This window comes from Cryptomeria japonica, chromosome 1 (genome assembly GCF_030272615.1).
Source record: "Cryptomeria japonica chromosome 1, Sugi_1.0, whole genome shotgun sequence".
In the NCBI taxonomy this organism is placed as follows: domain Eukaryota; kingdom Viridiplantae; phylum Streptophyta; class Pinopsida; order Cupressales; family Cupressaceae; genus Cryptomeria; species Cryptomeria japonica.
Window position 1 is genome coordinate 658,046,691 of NC_081405.1, and position 23,622 is coordinate 658,070,312.

Here is a 23,622-nt window from a genome sequence, read left to right on the forward strand (position 1 = left end):
TTTATGTTGTTTCTTGTCATGTGTTGTAAACCCCATCACCAAAAAAACAACACAAAAGAAACAAACTCTTTTGCATCTTCTGTTTAGTCTCTAAGAACACCAAAAAGGCCCCAAATATAGTTTATTAAATTAAAATTAAAACAGGGCATCAAAAGACCTATTTAGGGATCTTTCAGTGGTATCACAGCCATGATCCTGCCAGCCTGGGGATCATCAGAGTAATTCTACGCAGCGGGGCAGATTTGGTACCTATAGATATTACACACGCAGGAGACCTAGAGTGGATTTAAATTTTGTCACAGAACCACCCTTTGAGACTAATATGGGTGATGTACCTGAAGGACAGAGGAGCCCAACCAGACAGGAGAGACAAATTCCACTCAATCCTGATGAGATTATGAGGAGCTTGGCTGAAGCACAGCCAAGAATTGTTGAAGCAATCAACAGGTTACAGGACACACTTGACAGAATGGATTTGGGAAATAATAGGAGAAGGCATAGGAGCCATAGCAGGACAGTATCAGCTGCAGGCAGTAGGGGCAGCAGTAGAATTCCATCTTCCCTGAGTAATGCATCCATCTCACCACAGAGGGACAGGACCCATACTAGGACAGTGGATAGGCCTATGCTCCCATGGTTCACTCCTAGAGATGTACCACCGTTGGTTGAGCCTCATAATGGAATCACCTTCCAGGACACTGTCATGGCAGCCAGTGATGAGTGGGCACTTTTACCACAGCATGTTAGGGATGCCTTTCCCTTACATCAGTACTGTATGCAGCGTAGGGATGCTAACCGAGTTCCGAATGACAAGTGGCCCAGACAACAGTGGAATAATGATCTAAGGAGAGCTACTGGTAAGCTCTCTATGTCCACATTTGATGGTGTTGGTTCTACCAGTGCACGAGCTTGGGTCCACAAATTGGACATCTATTTATCCCTGAAACCCATGACTGAAGATGAGGCTATACAGTTTGTTGTTTTACACCTGGATGGAGTTGCGTATGATTGGTGGCACCATGGTTTGGTTACGCAAAACCATACTCTTATTCACTCTTATACTGAGTTCACCGAGAGATTGATTGCTAGGTTTGACAGGAAGGATATAGAGCTGTATTATAGGGACTTAGCTCTACTTAGGCAGTCAAGACATGTGGAAACTTATATTAATGAGTTTCAGCGGATAGTAGTGATGGTTCCTGAGATGCCTGATAGGAGAGTGGTTATGTTGTTTATTGAGGGTCTACATGAGAGACTCAGGGGATTGGTTAAGGCTTTAAGGCCTGGGACACTATAGGAGGCCATTCAGCTTACCTTAGACCTTGACACTACTCCTCCCCCATCCACTTTCCAGCAAAACAAAAACTTCACTAGGAACTCTAAACCTTTCCAAAAGACTTCTCAGTTTCATAAACCCCAAAATTTGATCCGGAGTTTAGGAATGAGTTAAGAAGGAAGAAACTATATTTTACTTGCAAGGAGCCTTGGGAACCTGGTCACCGATGCAGTGGAAAGGGAAAGGTCCATCTTATTGAGGTCCATTCAGATGGTGATGAGGACCATGTTGCTGATTCAGATCCAGATGATGAGTATGATGATCAAAAGACACCTCAGATTGAGTTAGATGTTCATGAGGGTACTGATATGGCTGATATTGTCGTGGCTACACTTTCAGGATACCCTAAGTTTGATGCTTTCAGACTTAAGGGTACTATTCAGGGGCAGCGTGTTGTGTGTCTAGTTGATACTGGTGCTACACACAACTTCATCAGTGAGGAGTTGATTGACAGGTATGGTATTACCCCAGAGGAGTTTTCTGGTTTTGGAGTGAAGGTAGCGGATGGAGCTATCTTAGGTTGCACTAAGAGAGTGCCACAGTTGCGGATACAGATGAAGGACTACACCCTGATTGATGACTTCCATGTCCTACGGTTGGAGGACTATGATGTAGTTCTGGGTACACAGTGGCTACAGGGTATTGGCAGGTACATTATTGATCATTGTAAGATGCAACTTGAGTTCATGAAGGGTGGTAAGAAGACCATTCTGAGGGCATGTTCGGATGGAGGTCCTAAGGTGGTTTCTTCTCACAGAATGGAAACTATTTTCAGACACCAGGATATTATTTGGGCTACTCAATGCTTTGTATCATCTAGGAAGTCACCAGTGAAGGATGAGAGGACTTTTCACATTGATATTCAGACTATCTTAGATGAGCATGGAGTGGTGTTTGGAGACATTCCATCTGGTGTACCCCCTGATAGAGGTTTTGAGCATGTCATCGAGCTTGAGGATGCTAAGCCAGTTTTGACCACACCTTATAGACATCCCAAGGCTTATAAGGATGAGATTGAGAAGACCATCAGGGAACTTCTGGATATGGGGTTTATTAGACCCAGTTCTAGTCCATTTACTTCTTCAGTCATTCTTGTGAAGAAGAAAGATGGCACTCTGAGAATGTGCATTGACTACCGTGCATTGAACAAGAAGACCATTAAAAACAAATACCCCATTCCTCGTATTACAGAGTTGTTAGATGAGTTACATGGGGCAGTGTACTTCTCAAAGATAGATCTTCGTTCAGGGTACCATCAAATTAAGGTGAGAGAGTCAGACATTCAGAAGACTGCTTTCGGATGCCACTATGGTCATTACGAGTTCTTGGCGATGCCATTCGGCCTCACTAATGCTCCTACCACTTTTCAGTCTTGTATGAACCATCTGTTCAACAGGCAGCTAGGTAAGTTTGTTTTGGTGTTCTTTGATGACATCTTGATTTACAGCAGATCTTGGGAAGAACACTTGTTACATCTTGAGGAGGTCTTGAGTATCATGGAATCACAGTCACTGTATGCCAAATTGTCAAAGTGTGATTTTGGGTTACCTGAAATCTTATATCTGGGTCATGTGATTGGTGTAGATGGGGTTAAGGTGCATCAAGAGAAGATACAGGCCATTGTTGATTGGCCACCACCCAAGAACATATCTGAGTTACGTCGTTTCCTTGGTCTGTGTGCATACTACAGGAGATTTGTCAAAGGTTATTCACAGCTTGCAACACCATTGACAGATCTTACAAGGAAAGGGGCTTTTGGTTGGTCTCCGGAAGCACAAGTGGTATTTGACAGGCTTAAGGAGGTGATGAGCTCTTGTCCCATTTTAGCATTACCTGATTTCACTTAGCCCTTTGTAGTGGAATGTGATGCTTCGGGTGAAGGTGTGGGAGCTATATTGATGCAGAATCATCACCCCATTGTTTATGGGAGTAGGAAATTGAAACTCAATGAGAAACTTTATTCTACTTATGACAAGGAAATGCTTGCAATTATGCATGCATTGACTAAATTCAGACAATATCTAGTTGGCTGCAAATTTGTGGTGAGAACTGATCATGATAGTCTAAAATATTTCTTGGAGCAAAAGGATCTCAGTGAAAGGCAGCAAAAATGGGTTTCTAAGGTCCAAGCATATGATTTTGACATAGAATATGTCAAAGGGAAGAATAATGTTGTTGTTGATGCATTATCTAGGAGACCTTCATCTGCTGTCCTATGTTCCTTATGTGAAGTCTCAGCTGATTGGAAATCTCAGCTGTTGGTAGAGTATTCAAAGAATCAGTTTGCATGTGAGGTCACGGATGGGATTATTCAGGATGAGAGTTATTCGGTTGTTGATGATATCATTTACTATAAAGGAAGGATTTATTTAGTACCTGAATCCACACTTAAAAATCAGATTATGCATGCATTTCATGATTCTCCAACAGCAGGACATCAGGGATATGGAAAAACTTACAGACAAATCAGGGAGAGATTCTCATGGAAGGGTCTTAAGAGTGATATTCTATAGCATGTGCGTGAGTGTCTTACTTACCAACAAAATAAAATTGAAAACACACACCCTACTAGTCTGCTGCAACCACTTCCCATCCCGGATCAAAAGTGGATTGGAATATCTATGGATTTCATCACTGGACTTCCTAAGGTCCAAGGGAAAGATTGCATTTATGTTGTGGTGGACAGATTGACTAAATATGCCCATTTCTTTCCCATAGCATCAAATTACACAGCATCACAGGTTGCTGATTTGTTTTTCAGAGAGATCTTCCGATTACATGGTCTTCCAAAGACCATTGTGAGTGACCGTGACAGTAGGTTCATGAGTGCCTTTTGGCAAGAGTTGTTCAAACTCGTTGGTACGGAATTGACTCCCAATACTAGTTACCACCCTCAGACGGATGGCCAGACAGAGATTGTCAACAAATGGATAGAGGGGTATCTACGTAACTATGTTTCCGGACAGCAGCGTGCATGGGTTCGTTGTTTGTATTTGGGGGAGTTCTGCTATAATACTACATACCACATGTCCATTGAGATGACCCCATTTCATGCACTGTATGGTTATGATGCCATGACGTTCGCTGACTTAGCTTTGGCTGATAATAGAGTGCCTTTGGCTCGGGATTGGTTACAGGAGAATCAAGATATATTAAAATCTCTCAAGAACAATATTCAGCAAGCTCAGAATCAGCAGAAGATGTATGCTGATAGGCATCGAGTTGAGAGATCTTTTGAGATTGGGGATTTTGAGATTGGGGATATGGTCTTTTTACGTCTTCAACCTTATAGGCAAAGCTCGGTTAAGGTTAAGGGAGCTGAGAAGTTGAAGCCCAAGTTTTATGGGCCTTATAGAGTGCTGAGGAGAATGGGTGACGTAGCATATGAGATAGAGCTTCCTCCTGAGAGTAAGATTCACAATGTCTTTCATGTATCATGCCTCAAAAAGGCAATTGGTCAAGGTATTGTAGCATCTCCAATACTGCCACCGTTGGATGATGAAGGCAAACTGGTTATGATTCCTGTTGAGATTTTGGAACAGTGAGAGAGGCATTTGAGGAACAGGGTGATCAAGGAATATTTGGTTAGTTGGAAAGATTTACCCATTGAGGATGCTACTTGGGAAGGAGAAGAGATTCTTAAGCATCCAGCCCTATCTTTGCTTGTGGGCAAGCAAATCCGGGAAGGGGAGACTGTCATGTCCCCATCTTTTTGATGCAATTCCCACATTGCATTTGATGAATAAAGACACTTAAAAATTTCTAAGTGTCAAAAGTTAATAAGGAAATGTAACTTTTATAAAGTTACTTTATAAGCCTAAGTTTCTTTTTTTAATGAAGGCTTATGTTTGAATAAAGTGCTATGCGTACCTTTTAATAAAGTGGCCCCTTTAATGTCAACACCCCCTTTGCTCAAATCACTTAAATGACATGGCATGGTGGGACCCTTGCCATGTCATTCTTTAAAAGCCTTTAAGCCTTTAAGCTGCGTGGACCCAAAAGATGCCAAGGAAGATGCCTTTTGAGTTGGATTCCAATGGGATATTCCATTTAGGGATACGCCACTCTTTGGAAAAGGTTATTAGACATTTTGGAGGAGAGAATTGGGATTATGTTATTATTTTATTTCTGATTTTTCTCTGCTCTGCATTAGCAGCATAAATTGCAGGGTGTTTGGAGGACGTAAACCCTCAGATCTGCATTGGTAGTGGAGGTGTACCCACTAATTTGCCCATGTGGACAAGGATGTGCCTTGTCTAGACCCATTGGGGGTCAATTTAGCAACAAAACCAGCCCAGCAATCACCATTAGGTACAATACATCAGTTTTGAGCAGTTTGTCTTGAAATTGCAGCAAGTGTGGGTTTCATAATTGCAGCCGTACCATTCCAGGCAGGGTCGTACCATTCTAGAAGGTTGTGCATCAATTTAAAATTAAATGGAGGGTTCTAACTCCATTTCTTGTGCTTGATCTCATTGTTGGGATTAGAAAGGGGAGTGTGGAAGAAATCACAGTCAACTGACTAGATTTGTGATCAGGGTGAGCAAAACAGTGGGAAAAGGTCAAAATTGTATAATTTTGCCTGGCAAAGGTTGGATTTCCAGCTGGTAATTGGGTTCTTGCCCAATTTGTTATTGGCAATTCATCTTATGGCAGAATAAGCAAATTGGATCCACTAATCTGCTCCTACACCATCCTTCTCAGCTTGTATCCATTTTCTGGATAGCAAACCAGCCTCAAACCCTAGCACTGGATCTTTGGTATGTTTTCTTCTTGTACATGTGAATGTTATTTCACTTCTAGATGATTGTAATCTATTGTCATATAAAAATCAGAAGCTGATCTCTTGATTACAGTTCATTTTTATGTTGTTTCTTGTCATGTGTTGCAAACCCCATCACCAAAAAAACAACACAAAAGAAACAAACTCTTTTGCATCTTCTGTTTAGTCTCTAAGAACACCAAAAAGGCCCCAAATATAGTTTATTAAATTAAAATTAAAACAGGGCATCAAAAGACCTATTTAGGGATCTTTCAGAATAAGATGGACTTTTTACCTTATTTTCTCTGTGTGATTTCTGATGTTATTCTTATGTTTAATATAGAAGCCTTTCTTCATTCTTTCCTTGTATTTTTCTGAGAATAGTTAGTTTTCATCTTGTTCATGGTGTATGTAGGATTGAACTCTGATCTCGTATTTATATTTTGCATGTACTCTTTGTTTCTTTCCTGTTCTTTCCTTTTTTTGTTTCCTTTCCATACTTTCCAGTTCAAAGTACCAAAAACCAAAAAATCCTCAATCTTATAATGGAGCTTCCCCCCTCAAACATAATGGAAAATCACCAATCTCACAGTGATTTCTCCCGCTGTTGCAAGTTCCCATTGCTTCCCATTGGGTATGTGAGAAATATCACAGCAACTAATTTACTTGCTAGCAAGACGATAGATCCTATGTCCCCACAGCATATGAGATCTAGCCTCAAATTTGTAATAGGTAAAACCTTATCATCAGCTGGCTAGGGGGAATACTCAAGTTCATGTAACCAATAATCTTGGAAATAGTTAGGTTGAATGATAATTCCATTTACAATCTATAAGAAATGTGTAGCAAAAAACTCAACTTGATGCTAAGAAATTGCAGATGAGATGTCCAAATGACAATAATGTTTTGTAGGTATATATCCTCCCTGATAGTCCTGTTGAGGATCTCCTCTGAGGGCATGCGAGGAGGGTATGTAAATAGTAACTGCTAGTGGGTAGATGATCAATAGATATGGCCATAGATTAAAATATCTGGCCTCAAAATACCTACATGTTAATGCCTAGTGGGACTCTAATAAGAAATTGTCTCAAAATAATTATTAACCATTTGGAATTAAAGAAAGCGTACCGTCCCAGCATGTATGGCATTCCTCACAGATTCATCATTTAACCAAACTTTCGCAACCCGATCATCCTGGTTTTGCAAGACAGAATTACACATACTTAGATATTAAAAAATTACGCATCTGCAGAAATCTATGATTATTAAATGGCAAAATTGTTAGAAACATAACACCCAGCATCAATGTACTGAAATGCCTTAATACTAATTTGATCAAAATTAGAGGATTGCCATAGTCATTTCTGTATATATTCTAATTTGAGTTAAACAGATTTTATTTAATGTATGAAATAGTTAAATATTCAATTTCTTAGGTTCTGCAATTAGTAATTTGGTATACTTTTAATTTGGGCTGTAAGTTATAACAGTCAAGGAACCTGCTGAAAAATCTCATAACTTGAGAACACAATTTTATGCAAATTCAAATAGTATTTTTTTACACAGCCCAATGAACCTAGAATAGAGAACAAGTCTTCTGGATGTTGGACAGCTTTCACAAGAGTTATGATAATGCACACAACATAACCAGGAATGAATCTTCTTCAGGTGAAGTTCTGTGTGCATCACGAGACAATGAGTTCTTTAATGATCATGCTATCTAATAGAGGCATGTATGCATGTCATAGAATTATGTTTTAGTTTCAAAAGAAACAGTTTTCTGTTTTTATAAAGCTGTAAGTGATTCAATTTCTATAAATTCAACAGCTGTAGAGGAATATACGTCCTTGGAAGTAAATTAAGAATATAGAAAAAAATATTTACAATGCAAGGGACACTTTCAGAGAGCTGTGGCCATGTTGGAACAATTCCATCTGCAACTGGTGCTTTGAGAGGCCAAGCACGACCAAAGATCCTCCTCCTTACTGGATGAGGCTTTTTAGTCTCACCCAATTGCTTGTAGCTTTCAGGCAAGTTGTGTTGGCTAACGACAATGTCTTGTACTTCTGTCTCATGGTAGCATGGCTCAAGAATGTCATATTCATTAAGCCTATAAACAAGCTGCACTTTTTAAGACAACAGAGTTATAGTCAAATACTTGCTGATGAATAAAATAGAATGCCATGCCAAAGGAAAAATAAGTCCAGAAAGAGTTGTGACCTCATCAATCTCATTTAATTTCGTAGAACAACTTGCACTTGTAGAATACCGGTAATTTCCCTTGCAAGCATCCTGTGTTTCCTGCAATAACAAATACAATTTACCAAAGGCAAGAGACTGACACAATATGAATATTATAAAAACTATTATAAGTGCTTGATTCTTGATGCATGCAAGCAGTGTTGCTAAGTTTAAAGGTAGTCTAAATTTCTAGTTTATTAGGTTTGGATTCTACTTATATGTCAATAGATTGTAACTCAGCAATAAATAATCTAATGTCCTACAAGTTAAATCAGTGTAACATAATTCCACAATCCCAACATAAACTTGAATTGGGTTGGAAAAAATAAGGACATGGAAAATATCATGATGACAGCTTGTGCAAAGGAAAGGTAGCAATTTTCATCTGAAATGCATAATTATAATCAATTTTGATTGAGGAAATTGTGTTCTGTGCTACAAATTTGTGGATGGATGCATAAAGTTGAAAATCTCATTTTAGATGATGTTACCATCTTAAAATTATGATCTAAGTTGCAAGAATACACACCCAAACAAACTGTACCCTTCTCATAATGATAGTCTAACAAAAATGGAAGAACCATTTGCTCCCTGGTTTGATGTTCCAGTGTGAATTTACATTTACAAGCAATTGATCCAGTTGTGAACAGTGAAGACCAATGTGAAGGTGGCTGCTTGAAAAGGTGTTGCCCCCTCCCATTTTGCTAGTGCTATCCCTCCTCCCTAATCAATAACTTTACACTTTCAAGTTATAAGTTATGTTTTTGTATTGATGCTAATCTAAGTATGAATTTAACAATATATTTTATAATCAAATGTATGAGAATTATCGGGTAGCAAGATTGCTCTTAATATTTTATTATGATGGGTTGTCTAACAGGGTTTGTTGCTTCTCAATTGTTGTAATCTCTCACATACTCCCATGTTTTCTATTGTTGGATTGTATACAATAAACAACATTGATATTGGGAGACTTCTATAGATTTCAAGGAGTTTTTATTGAAAAGAGGATTGCACATCATCAAGTGAAATTAATGATGTATTCTCTATTTGTCTGTTATGTCATATTTCTATAATAAAAAGCGTGTGATAGGGATATTCTTACAGGATAATTTTTTTGATGTATACATTATAAAGTTTCCATCTTACATTTTAGATGTTTTGCTTTTTGCCTACTTTTAATCTTGGTGCTGTGTGATTGTAATAAATCTTACTAGTAAGTATTCGTTATCAATACGTGTCCTGTAGAACTCCCTAAATTCACACAATACTTCATTAGTTTCATATATGACTTTTACAAGAGAGTTTGAATCATACATTTTTAAGAACATGCCATAAATATTTGAGGAATCCAAGGAGTTCAAAGAGGAGGTAAACGTTGGAGGTGTTGAGAAAGAAAGAAATTATATTAATATCCATGGATGACCAAATGAAGGTCAATGAGACTAGAGGTTACAGAAGTTAACAATAGAAATTCTCGGAAAAGAGAACCTTAAAACAAAAACAATAAAAGTATTTAAGACAAAATAAAGCATTGTGCCACTAACAAACAGTAACGAAGGTTATACAAAAGCTCCAAAAGCATGTGCCAATAAAGATTGGAAGGAAATCTCATTGAATATCCCTATCTACATCTGAAATCGAGGAGTTGTTTATGGCGTTGGCACCAAGGAGAGCACCCAGCTCCAAATTACCTTCAAAGACCCTCCCAGGATAGGGAATAGGAATTGGTTAGGGTTCTTCTCAGCTCTATGGGGGATTTTCTTCTGTGAACCAATAATTAGAAGAATTCAGACCAGCATACTGTACCCACATACCCAATTCCAATTCTGATTTTGATTTGGCAACGGCAACTTAGAAGTAAAGGTTTGATTGAATCTTAGCTAACTCTTCAGTTCTAAGGACGTGTAAAGATGCAAAATCATCAAAAGTTTCACAATGGATTGATGCAAACCAACACTTACACAAATGGAAATATATAGTTAGGGAAACCAATGATGGCTTTGTAGACAACTAGCTACCACTTTTTATTTATATAACTGTCATTGACATAATTTCTTGTATCCAGCTGGCATGTTGCTTGGAGTTTGGACAAATCCCAGATAAAGTCCTGATAAAGCCATCAAGCAAGTGTTCAGATAGTTGCAAGTCACTTATGTAGTATGGCCGAAAAGAAAACATTAGACTTGGGGAGTTCTCAAACTGAGAATTAGCAGGTTACAGAGATTGCAGAAGGCCATCTTCAAGAAATCGCTTCAGTCTTGATTCAGCAATTGTGTCTTGGTACAGTACCAAGAAAAACCTAAAGTCGCTTTTTCATTGACTAGCACAGAGTACAAAGTTGAGCACATTAGGCTATCTGGTTAAGACTTGCTCCAGTAAAAATATTTTAAAAATTTCAAAGAATCATGTGTCAAATTCCCACACCAAGCATATTGAGGTATAACATATAAAGGGGTCAAAACCTAATGTTGTGAAACTAATTGTTAATGATTCTTATATCTCAATTCCTCATTTATTGCATAAGCAATAAAGGTATACTATACATGGACCTGTGTATCGTATATACATAAATTCATTCACTGAACATCACATTGAGAGGAGTTTATGAAATTGGTTTTTTATTGCTATTTAATAGTTAGTCTTCACATTTGACTTGGATCAAGTTCTAAGATATTTTGTTTAAAAGAGGGCCCATGAAAGTGTGGGTTATTGAAGAAAACTCTATGGGAGGTGCTTCTTTGTCTCATAATATAACAGCATTAATGTATATTCTATGATGATATAGAATACAAATGCTTTTCTTTTAAGCCTGTGAACTTGTCATTTTTCCCCCATACATGCCCAACAAAGAGAGTGAGCATGTGAAGAGGGTTAAATCCACATGTTTTCCTTCTCAAACGAATGCAACACAAAGTAGAGTGTTTATAATGGCAAAGAAATCAGCTAAATAGAATACAGGACCACTCCAAAAACGGGTAAGATCACTGATCAATTTCACAAAACATTAGCTAGTTTTGGTTAGGGACTCTTCAACAATGCATATGATCACTGATAACTCACGACTGAAATATATATTACATACAAATGTAAAACAATACTATGATGACTTCTTGGATATATTTTCTAGTTTCTTTTCAAAGTTTTTGATGAGTATTGTACACACTAAAAATTGTCCATCGCTATTCCTCTAAATTAATTAAATAATTTTATTATTTAATTAAGCTGACACTATTCTTCTAAATCCAATTCAAATTTCAAATTTCGTTCTTTATTATTATTTAATTATGATGATTAAATAATCTCTATTATTTAATTATTTTATTTACTTTACACCTTGCGTATTAATTAAATAATTTTAATTATTTAATTAGCTAACATTCTCTTATATAATTAAATAAATTATTTCAATTTATTTCATTATTCATTTTCTAAATAAATTTCTTCAAATAATAAATAAAATTATTGTTTTATTTATTTCTCTCAAGCACATGAATTAAATAATTTATTCATTTAATTCTTTTTCTAATTCTTTCTATCATGCACATTAATTAGATAATTTTTAATTATTTAATTAATTCTTTTTCCTCTAGTCTCCTATAGTTTAATAAATTCTTTAATTTATTTAATTACTCACTTTTCAAAATTATATTCATCTAAAATAAATAAAATCTTTATTTTATTTATTTATTTATCTCTCACATAATAATTTTTATTTATTTAATGCTAATTAAGTGTTCACTTCCACCTCTCAACTAACACTCGCTTCAAGTTCAACTGATCAATCAATCCACTTAATAGATTCATCATTTCACTTAATAGACCAATCAAGTCACTTAACTATCAATCAATCTCCATTACACAATCAGTTAACTCTCTATCAATTCCTCTCAACGAATCTCAACCATTAATCATCAAACCTTCTCCTTAGATCACAATCATTGATTGATATCAGGAAATCAATCATTATCAGGTTAGCAATCTTATCAACAACCACAGTCTTTGAGCTTTCTTGCACCCACAATGCAATACTAGTGTTACAAATTTTGAGAGCAAAACAATACAACCAAGCATAGAAAGTGAGAAGAGCAATGGAGGCCAAAGAATTGTTTGCATAAGGTAATATTTGCATTATGATTTAGTTTGCTTTCATTTCGTTTCTCCATTGTTATGATTGGAATTCATTGTGTTTTTAAGGCTTTTTGTGGTTAGGCTTATTATTGAATCACAATGTTTGAATTTCCTAGTCATACAAGTATAAACTGCCATTTGTAGATAGATCAGACAGTTCTTATGAATATGCTCATGTGTTCATGGAAATATGTTATAAATGAAAGAGAAGAAAGTACCTCAAATAGAGAGTTTGGTATAAGACCCATTCCATGAACAAATGGCACAAGTGCATTGCCATCAAATGTAGGGTCTGTGACCCCATTTCCTACCATATAGCCCTGCAAATCATTTTAAAATAAAATGCCATCATAATTGTTGTATGGTGCATGATATGTAAGATCCAATATTTTCTCTACAATAGAAAAAAAAATGGTAAGATCCTTGAAGGGTTCTGACCTGAAAATTTAGAATAGGTTTCACACCAGCTGTAATTCCTGTAACATAACACAATCACAAGAGATTCACAAATTGTATAACGGTATGAGATATAGGTTTAATTTACTCTATACAAAAGACCAAAAAAAGTAAAGCATGTATTAAAATGAACCACCCAATTAGCATACCCTTAGATACTTCTGATGCCAGAGTTGGAACATAGATTCCAGCAAATGATTCTCCGGCAATAAACAATGGATTTGAAAGGAACTCTGGATATTCCTCGAACCACTGATTACACAAATTAAATGAGCTTTCTCTCAAAGCCAGAATCCATGATATGTAAACTATTTGCCTGTGTAACACATTGTTCTTCTTTTCTATAACTCATGTCAAATATCTCTATACTACAATTATAATTTAAAAATAATTTTTCCAACTTGTCCCCTCTTGCCTTATCGCTGGTCCACACTAACCAGCTACCTTCCTTTCAGTATCTATAATTACTGGTAAATCATAGCATTAGTTTACAAAGAACAGCTTAGGACCTTTAAAAGGAAAGCATGCGTATCTCTAGCTGTCTGAAAGTCTCCAGTATTATAGTCATTGACTGTCGTAGAGTATGAAAAGCCAACACCAGATGGTGAATCCAAATAGATGACACTTGAGACCTGTATAAGAAAATAATGACATAAATGGTAAAAAGTTCTCAACTTGAAGATCCAACATGCAGACATTTCATGTCCTACAATTTAATTCTAACGTCAAGTGGCTTCTGATTCTACCTTAAAAACTGCCATTATTTAGAATATCTACAAGCAACACATATATGCAATTCAAACAGACACTAGACCTTTGACCAGGAGTATGGGTTAAGGTGTAGCTTGGGCAAACTTCCAGAACCATTTACAGCTTCAAAGTTAAAAGGACCTGCAAATGCAAGATCTTACAGTTATAACTGCAACACTTTAGATTGAATATTATCAATTTCTTGTACTCAAGAGCAACAAAATCTCTGAATTAGTAGGTTTTTATATGAGTAGTATTACATACCACAGAATCTTTAGAAAAACTTAATATCAATGTCAAAACTTTGACATCTAGATTGAAGGAATAAGAACATAACTCGAGCAGACAATCTGAACAGTTTAAGACAAATGATATACCTCAAGTTCTAAAAGTCAAAAACTATTTTTCATTTAGAAAATTTGCTAGTGACATGTATAAGATATCTAATTTAAGTCAGTTGGGCCATGTTACACTGGTGAAGTTCACTTGGCTGGTAGATAACCCGCTAGGGTTCCAAGCTTGAGGAATGCTAGGTCTAGACATGTTAAGATATGAGACCAGGTTTAAATACTGTGCAGATTCTCACAGAAGGGTTGCCTTTGAGACCTCTGAATCTAAGCCAAAGGAAGTAAATTTATCAGTGCAGTCATTAGAAACAAACAAAAAATCTATTGAGGGAATACTATATAAATAATAATATTATAATAATGAATGTATCAAGGATCCTAACCGTGCTCATAAACATAACCATCAAAGCTTGAGCAACCTGGACCACCATTCAACCACAAGACAACAGGATCTTTGGCTGGATTTCCTTGTGATGTAACAAAATAATAGTACAGATACTTCCCATGAGCCTCGTCTAATGTTATGTATCTACAAATCAAAAACATGCACAATAGAAGTTCTATTAGCAACAGTATTGAAAACCATAACAATGAATAAGTGTCAGAAATATTGTCTCAATCATACAGTTCTCAAATTCAGGCAAATGAGTAGCTTATGATTTCAGTCCTGTCTGACAATGAGGAACATTTTAACAAATCATCCCTACCCTCCATAGTGTTTTGAGGGAAAACTGCCGTCATAGCCAGGCACAGATGTGATCTGTGCATTTTGTGGTGCTGCAAGTGCATAATATTGAAAACCCACCAATGCAAGGAAGTACCATGTTAAGACAACCTTGCCAGAAGTCATTGCTAAATTGCCTTCAAGGAGTGCCCTAAATATGGGAATTTGGCTGCAACAACAAATATGTTAACATAAATTACTCAAAAATAAACCGAATAGTAAAATCTTTACTTCAAATCATATTTTTTACCTTAACCTCACAGGGCCTAAAGCTTTTTGCAAAAGATAGTAGCTCGTGTAAAATATTTGCATGATATGCTGCAGCATTAGCTTTAAATGCTAAACACTAATTGGAATATTTTCATGAACATTAAGACCCATTTTGGTAAAGCAATCTAAAATTAATTATTTTTATCCTTAGCTGTTTGCCTGCTAAAACTTGAACACACATTTTGAAGAACGTGAGAGATTTGTAGGTCTAAGTGAAAACAATTTCGGGGATCCATTCTCTAAAGAAATAATAATTCATATTTTGTTTATATAAATTCTTTTGAATCCAATAGATTGCTAAGTCTTGACTTCAAAGATTGATGTTCTCAGTTTAACACCCAGTCAAACTTTCCCTACAAATAGTTACAATTTATCCCTAGAATACTTAAACTTGATACTTTCAGCACACACTATGGCGAGGTTCATGGACATGTTTCTTCTAAATTTTCTCGGCTTTTGCAGTTCAAAATTTTGCAGAGTATAGCAGGCAATGTAATTTTGTTATCAGTTTTGAGAGGACATAGGCTACTGCTTGTGAGGATGAGAAAGAGTCTGCAACAACCTAGGAAACAGAGATTAAGTTATCAGTTTTATCCTAAAGGGCAGCTTAATGGCATAAAAGGCAAGGATTTTCATTAAGTTTACTGTAGTTTATTCAGGTCCATAGATCTTACTGGTCTTCAAAGGGATTATGTAATCCTACTTGTTTAGCAGTCAGAATAGTAAGTAGACCCTCCTTGTCCCTTGGGCTTTTCCTCTTAGGCACTATACTGAAGATCCCCAAAGGTTCTGCTTTTTCTCTTGAGAAAGCAATTCTAAATTGTTTGTTCTATGATTTCATAAGCTTACAACATGATCCCATGGACAGGGCTAAAACTACTAATCCTGCTGGGGCAGATTGTTCTGTGAAACTTTAAAATAGGCAATCTTGCCCTTCAAAATTGCAGGCTGGGATTTTAGTAGGAGACATTGAGCAGCATCTGGAAGAAGGGTCTGGGTGTTTGCAGTACCCGCTTAGCAAATTTAGGAAGCAGGTTTGCACCTTGCAGTTTCTGAGTAGTGATTTTGGGAAAAAATTCAAAGTGGTAGTTATGGATACCAAATTAAGATAAACTGAATACGAGAGCTACAAATCTTAAATAACATCTGGCTACCTGCAAACTGCTCCCAGAATTTATCAGCAACATCTGCTGAAAAATTACAGGAGCTACCCTCCATGGGACCATTGGCTTAACCCCTACAAGGAAGCAATCCATTACTGCTCCTATTTATGATGTGCCAGAGGCCCCATGAAAGCTTTGAAAGAGGAAAAAGGCACCAATGGAGTCTCCTACACTCCATTCTACTCCTACACTCCATTCTGGTTCACTCTTCTCATGCCTCTTGGATACAAATCATAAACATGACGGGCTTCCATTTCGTTGCTTCTGATGCAACCAAATGGGTCACTTGAGGAAAGATTGCCGCTCTCCCAAGTCTTTCTCCCCAGAGAAGGTTCAACTCCAAAAGTGAACTCCTATGCTAAGAAAGACAGACCTTGAATTTATCTGGAGAAACCATGGCTAATATATGGTGAATCACAATATGGACATCCAACCCCCTTCTCAGCTGGTTACTTATGATTTGAGCACAACAGTGGCTTCTCAGATTATCAAGGATGTCAATGGTTTCTCTAGGGAGGGAGAATTAGAAGGTGAAAATGCAAATTTCTTGGACTTCAATGAATTTGAAGACGATTACATGCCTAAAGAAATACTCATCGTCTCCAAAACTAAGTGTAGGAAAACAAAAGTTAATTGTGGTATGACAAGAAAGTGTGGCTGCAAGTCTAAATCTTAAAAAGCCAGAGAAGAGATTGATCGTGGAAATCAAGCAACTATGGATAGATTATTCAAGATAATGTCATCAATATTTTAGTTTTGGAAGATGGTTTGGAGGACGCGGTGATTGCACTAGATTTCTCTGTGAGAAGGGATTCTTCAAAGGCCATGAAAGGTTTAGGATTCCCCCTCCTATCTCTAAAGACTCCCTCAGCCTCAACCTGAAAGCAGAGGGCATGTATTTAGATGCCAAAGAATCTATTGGACTGAGCCCTCAATGGACCATGGAAGCTCTTCTTTCCAGAAGGGAAAAGAGGCAGCCCTCGTCTTGAGCCCATGGGCTTTAGTTTCAGATCAAGTTATGGATTTGGGTTTTCATAGTTCTGGCTCTAAGCTTACAGCTGCTTACCTCTCTTACTAGGAGTTTTCAGATAGCTTGAAGCCGCTCTTGAGTAGGAGAGACATTGTTGGTTCTAGTATGTTTTTTCTCAAAAGAATTCCATTTGTTCTTCCTTTTGCCTGGGCTTTCGAGCAAGGCAGTCAAACTTGTATCAAAGAATTTTTCCTCCTTATTTTTGTTATCAGCGAAGGCCCCAATATACTCCCTCAATTCCTCTATCCAAAAAAAAACTGCTGAGAAAATTATTATAGCATGACTCGATAGGACCATCGCTTAAGCTTCTTCAATCGACCAAGTATAACTGAATTTCCTTCATGCTTGACTGGATTTACTAGAATTAATCTCCTTCCACTGAAAAAAAAGAAGTTAAATTAATGACTAAAATAAATAAAACCGGACCAGTCTTGTTGCCAAACATGGTATATCCTTTAACAATAGACTTTATCTCTATATGCAGGGATAAAGAAACTGCTAAAAATCTAAAATACTAATTAGAAACAATTACACGATTTAATACAGAAAGTTTCTTATAAAACCAAGCTCTACAAAAATCTAAAATCTTATTCATAAAAATTTCAATCTACCAAAACTTAAGAAGCAGATGCCTACATATTGTATGACTTTACCGTATATACTTTATTTCAGAAACCGTGGGATAAGAGTGATCAGACAGGACACCTTTTTTTATACATGATGATGGAGTTTATGGATAAGAATATGGTTATATTAAATCTAAACACAATTGCAAGGAGATGTGGGTACAGGTATAGTAACAGGGTCGCCACCTCTTAATCACCAAGCTTTTTAGTTGCTATACTTACCTACATATGCCAAGATCAGAGCAGCTACTAAAACCTCAAGTTACGAAATCTTGAGCAGCATTTGCCTACAAGTCGCGGAAATATTATATATTTACCAACTTCTTAAACCGAGCTTTGAAGTAGCAAAGATTTACCTGTAAATTGAGATCCTGAAACCTATATCATGTAAGTTTCTCTACATCAGAAGCTTCCATATTGCAAAAATTTTCTTTAAATTAATATTGCAGATGGTTGAGAATTTCAGCTCATCTGAGTGCAATTAATATATACAATAAAATATAGTGCCTAAGAACTTCCGTCGTTTGAAAAATCCAATTTAATCGTGTCTCAAAGACTCAACACGCAAGTACACTCCACATTTCTTTACTTGAACGAAAGTCACAGTACCTGAGAAAGACGCCTAAATTTCACACTATAGGTGCAATGAAACGGTTTAGTCAAGATTGTCAAAACTCTTCGCCTCAAAGAGGCCCGCCAGTTTCAAGCGCACATGAATGCTTTACTTTTCTCGTTTCCGTATGCTAAAGCCTTCCTAGAACTGTCGTTTTCAAAGTTGAGAAAGTGCCTTCCGGAAATACAAAACAAATGCTTGTATGCAAATCATGGCATCGTAAATATCATAAAAAACTTGTGAAGAAGAATAATTTGACGTATAAAGTGTAATTTGGTATAAGATAGTGTAGACAACACCTAATCTGTCCCTACCCAACGAAACAAAGGTAATTAGCATCTAACAAGCTTGAATTCTATGATGACGACGACACGCCAAAAAAATCAGCTGATTTTTTGTCAAATATGAAGATGAAATCCTAATTACCTAAAGATATGTTCAAAAAATTTCCTAGGGATTAAAAAGAAGCCAAAATCTACTCTAACTTTGCCAAAACTGAAGATAATAATGCAAATTACTAGGCGATGTAAATTGCACAGTTACTGCCATCGTTGAAAAAGCAATGCTGAAAAAATCAGAAGAGTTCAAATCCGATCCATGAAAACGCAAAGCCAAAAGACGAGGACAGCTAAAATCTCTCTAAATTTGTCGTCATTGAAGAAAAAGATGTAAGTTACCAACCGATTTATGGTAAATAGCACCCAGACTCCGAAATGATTTAATTATACAAATTTAATATAAAAACAACTAAAATTAAAATATGCTCCAAATTTGTCAAAGTTTTATATGATATTATAAATTCCTAAGCGATTTAAATTATACAGCTTTCGGCGTCCGAAATCATTAAGAATGCAGAAATTGAAGCTGAAAATGATTAGTAAAGCCAAAATGTGCTCTAAATTTATCGAAACTGAATCTGCAAAGCGTGAAAAAGACCTAGCAAAGACCAAATCTAGACAGTCGAATTGAAGCTAAAAACCAGTCAAACGATCTGTAAAGCTAAGATTCGCGCTAAATTTTTCCAAATTAAAGCAAAAAAATAAAATATACTCACCAGATGAATTGAATTGAAAGACCTCGAAAATACAAAATAATGACAAAACTTTTAGGCTGATTGCGATGTTGATCGAGAGAGGTTTGGATCCATTTACATGTCTTCCAAAATGATAGTTGTTTATAGCAAAATGATTAGCGAAATGATACCAACTCTGTGAAAATTCCATGAACGGAAGGATTTGGAAAACGATAGAATGAAACGACATTTTGCTGCGTTATTTTTTTTCTTGGCGAGCAAAATTGTTCATCGATTTTACCGAAGATATTTCTTGAAGTCGGGGAATGATTTTAATTAGTCAAAATTTTCAACAATTTAAGAACAAATTTCAAAAAAAAATTTTAACGTTCCACTCTATTAAGCTAACGTGAGATGATTAATGGGTGTTAATAAAAAGGCCAAGTAGTGAAAATCTCTAGTTTCGTATTAATGGTATATGCATTGTAATAATGTTTAAATTTAAAGTAAATAGAAATTATTTTTTATTAATATTTAGAATATATATGTAATTAAAATTAAATAAATATATCAATATTAATTTTATTTATATCCTGATAATATTGATTAATTGTATTAATATTTATGTATTTATAATTAATAAAATAAATAAAATTATGTAATTAATGTATAGTATATGTGTTGTGGTTATTTGATATTCATATTGATTAATATTTCATGATATTATATTTAATATATATTAATTATTAATATTAATAAAAATATATCTAAAATTGATACATATTAATATTTAGATATTAAAATAAATTTGTTACTTTGAATCTATTATTTGCTTTTATTCTTTTATATATAAAAAATCAATACATATTAATATTTGAATATTTATTAATTATCGTGTTCGTGTCTCGACATCATTATTTTAGTGGCTCCTTGTTTTATGTTATCATTCAAGCATTTTTCTTCAAATGAATAAAGTGTGTGGTTGTCGACTTACAAGTGTGCACCACATTGGTGTTCCCCACCTATATCTATGTGTTGATTGTTGATTGCATCACGTGCCTCATAGTTTTTTGTTGAGCATCAAGGTTTGAATTTGCACTAACACGCCATGGTGACAAGTGACATCTCTTTATTGTAGCACACTAGGTCTTCACAAAACAGTTTTTAAAATGTCTTGCTTGACCATACTCATGTTGATATGCTCTAATGACATGTGTTATCCACTACAAGAGAGCCCAATTGATTTTGAGTCTTTATTGAGCATATAATCAATAAAAAGATAATAATTATTTGATAGTTGCCATCCTCTTATTGTGGCACACTATTCCTCTATAATGAAACTTAACCAAAGTGTTTCCTTTTTCAAGCTACATTGACGCGTTGAGGTGACACGTGTATTTCACAAAATTCAAGCAAGATAATGTACCCTCTCCTCATTGGGTGTAGGTGTCTATTGTAACTTAGCTAGAGATATTCAAAGTGGCGATGATTTCGCATGGTTTCAAAACTTTTCTCAAAGTGTGTGACAATGTTTTCACCACCACATATGAGCTTGACAAGGTCATAATAACCTCATCAATCCCTAACAAGGTTTCTAGAATCATGTCGAAGCCCAAATCAATGTTCAAAACCATCTACTTTGGCTCTAGCGAGTGGTCTCAAAACCATTAACAAAGGTTGGCAAGGTTTCAATTTAAATATTTTAGACTAATTTCATCAAAAAATTTCAACTACAAAATGATTTGCTAGGAAATAAAATTCATCTAGATTTGTTAAGTTATTTGATGAGAAATTTGATTTGTGTCATCTATAATTTTACCTTGTCTAAAATGGTGACAACTATTGCATCACGCTCTCTCTTTGCAACATAGTTTCTTATTGAGTGCTAGGACTTGACTTTATGTCCACACACTATGGAAATAAGTGGCAACTCTCTATTGTACAGTGTGCTAGGTCTTCACAACATAGTATCTAAAATATTGCCCTTAACCATTGTCACACTAATGCGCTCTTATAACAAGTCTTATCCATGAATTTTTTATTTTATTTTTTGATCCATAAGATGGGGAAGAGGGCCCACACCCTTTATTAAAACATAAATAGATATAGATAACATCGATGGCAATTACATAGGAAGCAAGGAAGTAGAAGAGAGAGGAGAAACAAAAAAAGAAGGGGAAGAAGCCTAGAAAGAACTAAAAGGAATGAAGAGGACACTAGTCACACTTCCTTCAAGGAGCCAACACAATGTCATGATCAAAATAATCAAGATTCAAATCATCCAACCCTCCATAAAAGGAAAGGTGCTTTCTGATTCAAAACCATCCTCCTCCTCCTTAAATCTGTTGTATTATCATGAATAGAAAGAACATGAAGAGGTGAAGACATTGTAAGTTGCATTGGAAGTAAACCCTTCGAAGATTGCATAGAAACTAAAGACTCTAAAGGGTGCATTGGATTAGGCCCTAGATCAAAATAGGGCTCCATAAACTTACCATGATTTCTCCAAATGAAATCAACATCCAAAGTTCCATACTTCTTAACAGACTTTTTAAGGTTGGCAAACCTAGAACCAAGTGAACACTGAAGAACACAAGCCTCAATTTTCTCACCCAAATTATTAAATGGAAACATCTAAAAGGAATCCCTTCATAATTTTAAAACTAAGTCTGAGAACCAAAAAACAAAAGGTTTAGATATGTCTACCATAACACAAGCCCTAATGTACTTGTGTCTAGGAACCAACTCTTCCATGTCTAGCTTAACAAAGGAGACCACTTGATTGACCATAAAACTGATGAGATCAACATTCCTCATAACCAAGAGAAAATTGTAGATCTTGATCGAGATAGGAACATTCAAAATCTTGGTTGTGGTTGGGTCAACGAAAGGGGTCCAAGGAGTGATAAAGAAGTATGATTGGCCAAAAAACCAAAGGACCATTCTGAACCACAAAAAATACAATCAACAACTGAGTTGAATGTTAATAGAAAAAATCCAAAATCCAATGATTCAATCATTGGAGTAGATAGATTTCTTCAATTCGATTTGGTCCATTCGAGAATCGAATCAAAAGATGGGTGCCTCCGCTTAAATCTCAATACCAAAGAGTGCTCACCAATATTAATAGCAATATTAATAGAAATCGTTTTCTTTTTCTTTCTTTTTTTTTGGGTGAACAAGTGCATTAGGATTCTATTAATTAGAAAACTAGTAATACACATATTTTCCTCATCTACGAAAGTCGTGTCTAGGTTATTTTCAGTCTTTATTGGACATATGATTGATCAAAGGAAAGTGAATAATTGTTTAACAATTGCCATCATCTCTTTATGATGCACCATTCCTTCATATTACAACTTTGCCAAATTGTTTTCTTTTTAAAAATGTACCAGCACATTGAAGTCGCATATGTATTTCATGATATTTAAGCAAGATTATATGGCCTCTCCTCCTTGGGTTTGGGTGTCTATTGTGGTTGTCAAAGATATTCAAAGTTTAAGATAGCATTAAAGTACTTGTAAAGTTCAAGAATATTGAATGCTACCCAATATAAAGAAAAACTAAAACTACAATTTCTTATCAAATTTTTTCTAAGAAGGTATTTGTTGCAATACAATTGAAAGGTAGTGGCTAGAAGTCCCTAAAAGAGAAACCACAATTATCGAAAAATATTCACAAAAGGGGATTTAGATATTGTCCTCCTCCACAAATTGGTTGGAAATGAAGATGCTCATCATTTTGAGGAATGGATTTATTTGTTCATTATGGTCTTCACTCATGGAGAGCTATTCATAGATTGGGGAACCATAATCAACAATAAGATTCACTGGAAAATGACCCAATTTCAGCTACATATATCTTTTTACATGTCATCTTATTTATTGCATATCTTATTGTTGGTATGAGAGTGTGGTTGAGGTTAGTTATTATTGGTAATTTTGATAATATGACACAAATATATAATTATTATCCATAGCTTCAATTGAAAAATAACTAGAGAAATTTCAAGAGGGTGAATGATGCATCCATAATGCATATGGTTCACAAACTACAAGATGATATGAGCATAAGAATATTTGCAAAAGCTACCAAATTAATCATTACAAACAAGAGATATTTTAATATTCAACTGCAAAGATACACCTAAATATTATAATT

At 35.7% G+C, this 23,622-nt stretch overlaps 1 protein-coding gene across 6 annotated transcripts in view; it reads right to left on the reverse strand.

Annotated features, from left to right (window-relative positions):
• The window catches only part of LOC131050477 (serine carboxypeptidase 1), a 32,216-nt gene extending 12,576 nt beyond the window's left edge, over nucleotides 1-19,640 (reverse strand). Inside the window, exons 1-12 of one of the 6 annotated variants that reach the window (XM_057984668.2) lie at nucleotides 18,446-18,635; nucleotides 18,193-18,207; nucleotides 14,731-14,916; nucleotides 14,407-14,552; nucleotides 13,741-13,817; nucleotides 13,436-13,558; nucleotides 13,076-13,178; nucleotides 12,909-12,946; nucleotides 12,689-12,790; nucleotides 8,319-8,399; nucleotides 7,983-8,219; nucleotides 7,227-7,292 (exon numbers count right to left, since the gene is read on the reverse strand). In XM_057984668.2, the coding sequence (XP_057840651.2) occupies nucleotides 7,227-7,292; nucleotides 7,983-8,219; nucleotides 8,319-8,399; nucleotides 12,689-12,790; nucleotides 12,909-12,946; nucleotides 13,076-13,178; nucleotides 13,436-13,558; nucleotides 13,741-13,817; nucleotides 14,407-14,552; nucleotides 14,731-14,873 (1,116 nt within the window). In that variant the 5' untranslated portion in view covers nucleotides 14,874-14,916; nucleotides 18,193-18,207; nucleotides 18,446-18,635. Of the gene's footprint in view, nucleotides 1-7,226; nucleotides 7,293-7,982; nucleotides 8,220-8,318; nucleotides 8,400-12,688; nucleotides 12,791-12,908; nucleotides 12,947-13,075; nucleotides 13,179-13,435; nucleotides 13,559-13,740; nucleotides 13,818-14,406; nucleotides 14,553-14,730; nucleotides 14,917-14,997; nucleotides 16,152-17,863; nucleotides 18,019-18,058; nucleotides 18,084-18,192; nucleotides 18,208-18,445; nucleotides 18,636-19,503 lie in introns of those variants that run through there. The other 5 variants (XM_057984669.2, XM_057984667.2, XM_059220850.1 and 2 more) reach the window with 5 other exon arrangements.
• Nucleotides 19,641-23,622: the final 3,982 nt, after the last annotated feature.